The 9,701-nt window shown below is 44.0% G+C and overlaps 1 protein-coding gene across 1 annotated transcript in view; it reads left to right on the forward strand.

The window, feature by feature from the left end:
- Positions 1–8,306, forward strand: part of LOC120846677 — a 30,364-nt gene extending 22,058 nt beyond the window's left edge. Inside the window, exon 4 of the mRNA XM_040218532.3 lies at positions 8,141–8,306. Coding sequence (XP_040074466.1) covers positions 8,141–8,239 — 99 coding nt within the window. The 3' untranslated portion in view covers positions 8,240–8,306. The remainder of the gene's footprint in view (positions 1–8,140) is intronic.
- Positions 8,307–9,701: the final 1,395 nt, after the last annotated feature.

The raw sequence follows: 9,701 nt of genomic DNA on the forward strand, positions 1-9,701 counted from the left end.
CGAAAAACACTCCCTTTGCCTTCCCCTTTTTATAGTACTCTACTACTACTTCAGCAGATGTTCGTGCAAGGCTTTTCAGTTAACTTGTTGTGCCAAGACTGAAAAAAAGGTTGAGCTCTACTCGCGTCCAACTAACGCGGTATTGCTAACAGTCATTTTGGGAAAGTCAAGGCAGTTTCGCGACGTTCAAAACTGTTTAATTATCAGAATATTATTAGCTAACGTTTTGCTAATTTCTTTGTGGTTATCTCCTCCAATACAAAAGCTGTAGATTGTTTTGAGAAATATCATATTGTGTCGTTTTCATCAAAGCAGCCTTCGTGCATTTAGTTGTTTCAATCTATTAAGAAAGTGCGAGATAAAAAAAAAACAATAACAAATATCTCGAGACTAATGGCTCAGATATCGTAGTTCACCCGTGGCCAGTAACGTGAGATCTTTAATGAACCTCGCGTTTTATATGAAATTCTATAGATTCGACCAAAAAGGGCTACCTTGACGAAAACTACATGATTAATTTTTTCTTAGCAGGCACTGCAAGTTTTTTTTTTTGGAGGGTTTACCCAAAAGTATTTAACCAAGAAGTTAGCTAATCCAGCTCTATTTATCCAGCTTGCATATCGGAAAGAATTGGCTGTGGTGTCGGCATTTCACAAATACATGCTAACGGCATTGCATTTATGGGGCCTTTTTCCGCTCGAGCGCCATTTGGCGGGCGCAGCAATAATGCAACTCAAGGGCGCATTGCAATTTTTTGTGGTTATATAAAGACGTCACAGAGTCATGGAGCACTGCAATATCACGAGTCATCATGGTGTCGCACTAAGTCACGATGTTACAATATGTAGTCACCTAACGTCAGTGTCAAGTGGCGCCACCTGACGTGCTGCCGAATTTCAACGTTATGTCATGAGATGAAGTCATGTAACCTAATAATGTCAGTGCCACACGACATAGTATTTGACGTCGCAGTGTCATTTCACGGTGTCACCTGGCGTAAAGCTACCACGTGACGTTACCACGTGACGTGCTTCACACGCCTTAGTTCCACGTGTCGTCATCGTGTTCTGTAACGCTCCATGATGCGGCCCAAGTTCAGGATGCCACGTGACGTTAGGTTAGAATGTCGTATAAAAATACAAGTTGAGTGGAAGGGATAGAAGGATGTTTGAATGGATGACATAAATCGGTTTGTGGACGTATCGAGCTAAAGATTTACAAGAGAGCTGGCAGAAGAACGGCCATTAAAATTGTTCAAGACTCACTGAACAAATCTTCCAGAGAAATAAGTTGGAAATTAAAAACGGTGGCCGTGTGTTAACCAAAGGTGTCTGAGTTGTGCCACATCCGATAGACTTCGGCATCACTCTCCGCGTCGAAAGGTGGGGGTCGGCCGTGGAATGCATCGATTACCGCATTTTCAGCGTTAACTTTGGCGATGATACCAATGTTTTCTGTGGCTTGTTTTGAAGGTTTGACTCCTCGTTAAGGCGCCTCGCCAAGCGTAGTCTTGTAGGCGAGTCCGGAGGTTGCCGCCGAAGCTCCGCCCGAAAACGTCGGCCGACCTACTCCGTCCTCCGACACTTCCCGTACCAGAGAGCAACTTTCACTAGATCTTTGGGCAGAAGGAAAGAAAGCGGGAGTCATCAGCATTGATGCAGGCCAAAATTGGGAGAGCAGGGGTCCAGTCGATGGTAGAGATAAACTATAGTCAGTTACAGGTTAAGAAGGTAGCGGCAAATGCCCCTCAAAGGGAATCAGATATCCCTCCGCCACCTTTGCATCCAATAGCGTCCCACCGTTTCCGTGACGTCGCGGACAACGCGCGAAGAGGGTCTTGCTTTTCTGTACATATTTGCTTTATCTTTCGACTTTGACTTAGCAGTGTGGAAGCCACGAGAGGGAGATTAGAGTTCTCCCCCACCGACGGAAACAAATACGACTTTCGGAGATTAGCTTCCCCCCCGATGGATACAAAGGCTGCTTTCAGGGGCTCGGTTCTCTCTCCGATGAATACAAAGGTCGCTTTCTTAAAAAGTGGGATCGGAGACAAGTGGGAATCCATTGAAGCGGAACAAGGAGCGTTTCCAGTGAACTCTTCTTTCGACTGCGGAGAGATTTGAAACGGGCGCATCACACTTGTGGGAGGAGCTTCTCCTACCTTCTTGACTTGTAACCGATAGGAATGCGGCAAAAGGGTTCTGTAAACACGCCAGTGCACAGGGAAAAAGACCCACAGGGAAAAAGAACCTAAACACACAGGAAGGGACAAAGGTAGATTGGGAAGAGGAAAGAAAATACGTTAGACATACAATCGAAGCAGCATTTTCGGAGTTAGAATCAGATCAGGCCATAGGAAATATTAACACCGACACAAAACAAGAGGAGGACCACAGCGAAGAAGAGGAAATGACCACAGGGGAATGATAAAAAGCAAAAGAAAAGGTTCCGGGTGGAACTGCGACAGTTCCAGATGGCATACCGATGGAACTGATAAAAGTTCTAGGCAGAACAAGCAAATTTAAAATGGCGCAGGTGAGTGACGAGATAATAGCGAAAGGGGAGGTACGCAGTGACTGCAAATTTAGCAGGATGAGATTCTTATGTAGAAGCATGGGAGACAAAGACAGTATCAAATCATACCGACCTATCACAGTAACTGCACTAATATACAGACTAGCCATGCAAATTGTAAAGAGAAGAATGGACAGAGAGAAAGCATATTCAGGGGGAGCTTCAGAACGGCTTCAGGACGGATAGACGACTAGATGATAACTTATTTGTAACCACTCAGTGCTTAGAGATAGCAATGACAAGTCAAAGGCCATTATGGGTAGCATTTTTGGATATCAAAAAGCGACATATGACAATGTGAATAAGAAAGAACTCTGGGACCAAGTGAAGGTATATAGTCTAGGGGAGCCATGGTTAAGTTTTTAGAACGGAGAATAGGGTGGTTATAACATAATAAGCCGAAACTACAAGACCAGCAGCAATAAAAAGAAGACTTAGACAGGGTTGTCCATTGTCTCCCCTGCTCTTTATGATATACTTCACTGAGATGGGAAAAAAAATTAGAGCTGTGCAACCTAGTTTGTGACCTGACTTACATGGAGGAAGGACATAAAGTGAATCAAGTATTGCCAGGGTTAATGTACGCATACGATATTGTACTCGCGTCGGAAAGTCGTGAGAAAATACAAGAACTGAGTATGATTTGCAGCAGGGAAGGGGACAGTTTAGGCTTAAACTTCAGTAGGGACAAGTCGGGTAAAAATGTTTTCAACGATAAGAAGGGGGAACCCCTGGAGATACAGGATGCAGCGATAGAACACGTAGAAAACTACAAATATCCGAAAGTATGGTTAAATGAGGAAAAACGTATCTAAAAGAACATGAAGATATAATAAAGATGGCAAAACAAGATGCAGCCATTATGAAGTAAAGTACACTCTGGAACTATAATAGATATGAAGTTGTTAGGGGTGTATTGAAGGGAGTCACGGTGCCAGGACTGGACATTTCGGAATGCGGAATTATGTATGAACTCAGAAATCCTGGCAGGCTTAGAGATACAGCAAAGGAGTGTGGGTAGGTTGGCATTGGGGGACGATGGAAATACACCGAATGAGGGAGTACAGGGGACTATGGGCTGGGCATCTTTCGAGAGTAAAGAACCGATTAGTAAAGTAAACTTTGAACAAAGACTAGCCGAAATTGTGGATACATGGTGGGCAGGGAAAGTGTTGATATATCTATATGTAATAAGTCTAAACACTAAGTGAACAAACCGAACCCGCAAGCTGAGATTTAAACACAATCAACAAGATGGGGCCTATCAGAGCACATCAGTTGAAAGGGGAATAAAGAGAACAGTGGAAATTGTGGGAAGAGAGAATGCAGATGAAATTAGCCTTAACAATATATAATATAGGGCGAAAAACAAGAAATGAAGAAGGAACATTTGTATTACAATTCATTGGGCAGCTCATTGCTGTTTGAAGCATGAACGGGGGTGCTAAGAAAGAAAACATGTAGGGCTAAATTCCAGAAAATAGACACTCTGTGCCAGTATGGAACTGCGAAAGGGAAACTATAGAACATGTAATCTTAAGATGCACGGGGCTTCGTCACACCCTCTTGGGTAAGATGGCTACGGATCTGAAGGGGGCACTGTGACTTCCAGACAGGGATGGACGAATGGATAGGGAAAGAATTGCGGTAACTAAGGGAAGACTGGAAGATTGGTGAATAAATTTAGGCAGGGGTGTAAATACATATACAAATAAACAATGGTAACACTTTAAAGCGGGGGGTTGTGTTAAAATAAAATTTATACAAATTAAAAAATGGGGAATGACTAACTGTTAGTCTAGGTGGCGTGAGTTTCCGCCCGCTACAAAGGGTATAGCCATTACCATCCATCCATCCATCCATTCATGTTTACAAAATCACTGCCCAGCATGCAGCTACGAAAGGGAAACTATAGAACATATAATTTTAAGGCACACGGAACGTTTTCCCACCCTCTAGGAAGGGAGGGGGATGACTACTGATTTGTAGCGGCCCCTTTGATTGTCAGACATGGATGGACGAACGGATAGGGAAAGAATCGCGGTAGCTAAGAGGAGATTGCAAGATTGGTGAAAAGCTTTTAGGAGGAGAAAATACAGCTATAAATAAGCAATGAAAATCCTTTAGAGGGTATGGGGGGGAGGAGGGTTGTGTTAGGGCAAAATTTATACAAATCAAAAAAAAAAAGGGGGATGGCGAAATGTTAGGCTAGGTGGCGCAAGCTGCCGCCCGTTACAAAGTGTACAGTAATTACTATTCACACATCCTTCCTGCTAAGCGTAACAAGAAGATGGCTTCCATCTCTAAGCAGGATAGATAAAAGTTGCAGACAAGAAAAGAAACGCGGCAAAACAAGAGACTGCAAAGCAGATGATATGTAGCCGAAACAAAAAGAACGAATCGCTTCTAGCTCCTAAACCTCATCTGCTCTATTGTCGAGGCCGAGGGAAGCGTTCGTCGTGGCCGCCTGTAGATAGCCTTAGCTTGAAGAGAGGGTCCATCTCAACCCATTGGGGAGCGTTTTCAGTTCAATTCCTGACGCCTTCTGCAGAGTTTGGCCGAAAGTGCGCATACATTGCTTTTTGCGTGGCGAGAGGGAAAGCAGTCGGGAAGGCGGAGACGTTGGCAGACGGTCAACTCTTTCGGCAACCCACTCCTCGCAGCTCGTGTTGCTAATGCGACCAATAAACCACGCGACCCCGATTGAGCAGTTAGAAACTCTCTGTAACACTGGCTCTCTAGCCGCCTGCGACCTTGCGTATCGCCATCTGTCGGTTGTTGGCAACGAGATAGAGGGCCTAGAGCGAAAAACTGGCCGCTGAAAGTGACTCCCAATTGGCCACCGCCATGTTGCACATTTTCGACCCCTAAACACGTGACCTTATAGTTTTACGTCTTGATTTTACCGAAGTAGCGCGCACATATAATTGTTCATTTATCTTTATGACGGTAGCGACGAGATAACTAATGTCTCGTATGCTTTTAAGTCCAAAATGTTCGTTTACGGCAAAAAATCGGCATCTTGGCAATGCCTCCGCTATATGCCGTCAGCCGCGGTGCTGTATTTTGGGTTTTTATCGGAGCTAGACACTGACCTTTGGGGCTAAGGGCATCAAAAAAAAATTTTTATCATGTTTTTTTACACGATCGCAATACAAATCTCGGCTTAGTTCTGCGTGAAAGGTTCAGGATTTGGTACGGTCACGTGTCTAGTCAAAATTGTACTGCATGGCGGCAGCCAAGTGGGGGTCACTTTTGCCTGCTGAACGGGATACCAGTTTATCTCTCTAAGCCCCTCTACCTCGTTGGTTGTTGCGCCAATCAGATGCCTTTCATCAGCAGACGGACGCAGTAGGAAGGGATTTTAAGCTTTTAATTCCTAACTTTTTACGCAGGTAAGTTTGTTCAGTGAAATATGTATGCCCTTAACACACGTTCTTCGGACACCTGTTTACAAATTTTTAGCTCAATACCTTCTGGTAAAAGCGAGCGAGTTAAAAATGAATACTTAAAGTCGACATAATAAAACGCGGAGGACAATCACAGGAACCACCGCGTTCTTTCAAAACTTCTCTCGCGGAATAAATACATTCACAAGCTAATTTATGTGATCCCTTCAACGATCCCTTTGCTTAGCACTGTATATCCTTAAGTCAGTGTCATCGTGTCACGTGATATCACCATGCCCAGTACCAACATGGTGTCACGTGACGTTGCAGTGTTACGCGGCGTGATGTCCCCTCACATCGAGTGCGGGGGAGCGAGAATTTTTAAACGGGGCCGGCAGTAGTGAGCCTCCTCCGTCACCATGACAGCCTCCTCCAAGCAGGAGCTCTCTCGAATCTCCTTTGCACTACCCACCGGCGACTCATTGCAACCTCTAACTGCCGAGCCTTAAAACAAACTAAAAACATTGAGTATTTTGTTTATGCTGCGTACTCCGAGCTCACCGTTTAAAACTTCTCGTTACCCGGTACGATGCCAAAGTAGTCCTCACGTTAAGAATAAGGTTGAGACAGCTTTGAAAGCGTGTGAACAATTCAGAGCCTCCACGAGAGTGTTCCATCAATCACCCGAAGAGATTCTTCAGCGGCGAAGAACGACCTATTTCGTTCGGTTACTTTGCGGTGGCCAGTACATCGGCCAGACAGAAAGATATTTGAATGTTCGTCTCAAGAATCACTTTCTGGAAGCTTCAAATGCTTCCTCTGATTCATATCGTCACATAGTTGTGCATGCACGCTAGTAATGCAAAACTATCGATAAATTGACTATCGATACTATCGATAATTTTCCCAAAACTATCGATAGTACTATCGATAGTTTTTCGGTAGTCGACTATCGATAGTTCTTTTACTATCGATAGTCAGATTTCTGGCGGCTATGGAGACTATAGATAATGCTATCGATAGTTTTGCACCACTATAATAGAGCGAACCCAGTTGCTGCACCGCCGCTCGCTTCCCTTCCTCCTCTCTTCGCTCATACTCCCGTCTTCGTCATTACTGAAAGCTGAACCAAAGTTGGGATGGTAAGTGCTTAGGCTACTTACTGTCCCATTTTAGAAAAAAAAAGCGATAAGAAGAGAAGAGGGAGTGACGCAAACTACTAGTGTCGCAAAACTATCGGCAGTAAATCGTCGACAGTACTACCGATAGGTTTACGATAGTCGACTATCGATAGTTTTCTGATGGTCGATTAACCATAATTTTCCCATAGTCGACTATCGATAGTACAATCCATAGCTTTTCGATAGTCGACTACGATAGTACTCTCGATAGTTTTTCTATAGTCGACTATGGATAGTACTATCGATACTTTTTTTATCATTAGTGGTGCACGGGCGTGCACCACTAATGCACGCCCGTGCCCTGACTCCCCCCCCCCCCCCCCCCCCTTACCCCTGTTTGTCAAAACAGAAGTCCGAAGCTCACAAATCAGCAAGCTAGGAGTAGGAATGATTGTATCTTGCAAGATAAAGCGGTTCTTCAACAATGTGTCTAGGCATTCATTTTCGCCTTCGATAGAAGAGCTACATTGCTGAGCGCTCGAGCTGTTATAGCAGCCTCTTAATTTTTGTGATCTCCGCTGTTTCGTACTTTGTTCTCTTTTTCTCTCCACCTTAATTTCTTCTTATCTTCTTGGTCTTCTTTTGCCCTATGCGAATACCGATGGATATAAGTAGATCTCGTCGCACATTAAAATAATTGTGAATGTCTGTGTTCGTGCCCTTTCAATGTTTTTATTCGTTCTTTGTGTCTTGTTAAGCCTAGCGAGGGAAATAAGTGCAGTATGCAAGAGTAACATTGGAAGCTGCTAGTCATGCGTGAAATTACACCTAGCGAGAAGCATTATTTTATTGCGAAATAGAAATATGGGACTCAATTGCCTGTAATAGAATGAATTCATAGTTTTTAAGTAGTTTAAAATAGTGGATATGCCTTTGTGCTACATCTGGTGCATGTACTGACGTGAGTTGAGTACAGTGCAAATCCTTGATAATTATGCAAACGTGGACCAAGAAAAGCGTACTAACTTTGATAAAACTTATTTTGTTTCTTCGCAGGATTGCGTGGGTGAAATTGGTCAAAACGACGACCCCTTAATATGCTTAGGCTGCACACATGATGTAATCGATAAGCTGAACAGATGGCAGTCTGGGTGAGCTATCTGGGCAGTATTCTGGCCTCTGGTAGTAGAGGTCAATCCAGACACCATTGACACTGCATATAAAAGTGTCAGATCTGATTGATGTCATGGCAGAAAGGTTGAGGTTTTTTCTTCCTTTTTTGTGATGAAAATAAAAGGCTATATTTTAAATTTTGCTGTGTATTATAGATGAACTACACGCGGTGCTTTCGATCAATTAAAGTAATGGGGACGTGCAGTGTCATCATAGAAATGACACCGCATATCACAAACGAGAAGGCAAACGAAAAACAAATACGCCCGTTTATCAAATTCGTCTTAGCTCCACCTAGCATTTGCACATCGTTCACTTGGATGCCGATAACGCGCAAATATCTCAATGTGGGCTAAGGAATTGGCATTGGACGTAAAACCGAGTTTTGGAATGCTCGATATCGTCAAAAGCCTTCAGATCATTCAAATGTTAGCTTTTCATTATTAGCTTGATTTTGAAGCAGCCCAGAAAAGGCAAGGAAATTGATCAATATTGGCTTAACATTGGGTAACGTGATCCAATATTTGGACTGAATTGACAATATGTGCATAACATCGGTTAATATTGGCACAAATGAGAAATGATGAGGCGGCGGATTACTGAATAAAATGAACGTTTGATGGGGCGAACTTGTGCCCAAAACAACAAAAGAGAAGGTTAGCGTCGCAAGCGTTGATGTCGGCGAAACAGCAGGGTCCGAGTGCGGGGGGAAACTGACTCGGGCTCGCCACGTAGAGCACCTTTTGTACACCCGTGGGATTCTGGAACAATCGGCATAGAAGATTCGGTGCGTAAAACATTCTGACCTCGAACGGACGACAAGGTTCTCGAACTTACGGGAACGCTAAAGGAAAGAATAAAAAAAAGACGCTCGGCTCCCAGGAATCGAACTCGGGGCCTCCGCACAAAAGCCAAGCACCGTAACCACCCGGCAACGCACCCCCTTTCTTTTTCTTTATTGCATAAAGCAGAGAACACATATCAAATAAAAATAAAAATGTTCTGCAAAGCTTTGGCAGGGCATGTTAAAAAGCTTTCATTTCAGTAGATCTTTGCAAGGTCTAGCCATTCGGGCTTCGGCTCACGGGTGGAAAAAACACTTTATATTTGTTCAACAAGGTAAAACAAATAAAACCGAACTTCTTTGGTATTGGTATCGGCGTTAAGCACTGCCATGCGTAATCGCCATTTGCTGCACAGTCCTAAAAGTCGGCCAAGCATCCGCTTGCTCAGCAACGCGCGTGGCATTACTCCCCTCTTTAAAAAGAGCATTGTCTCGATGCAAACATTCCGATCTGCTGGAAGGGTGCAGTTGGCGGAGGAATTGGCTGCAGGAGACCCGCTGGCACTTGTGATATGATCGAGTGTATAGGTGGGCGGTTTTGGGGAGCTTGGGCCAGAAATACTTTTCTCAAGTACGGGCCAGTGTCCGGCTCTAACCAAG

Source organism: Ixodes scapularis, unplaced genomic scaffold, assembly GCF_016920785.2.
Source record: "Ixodes scapularis isolate PalLabHiFi unplaced genomic scaffold, ASM1692078v2 ptg000146l_1___fragment_1__unscaffolded, whole genome shotgun sequence".
In the NCBI taxonomy this organism is placed as follows: Eukaryota; Metazoa; Arthropoda; class Arachnida; order Ixodida; family Ixodidae; genus Ixodes; species Ixodes scapularis.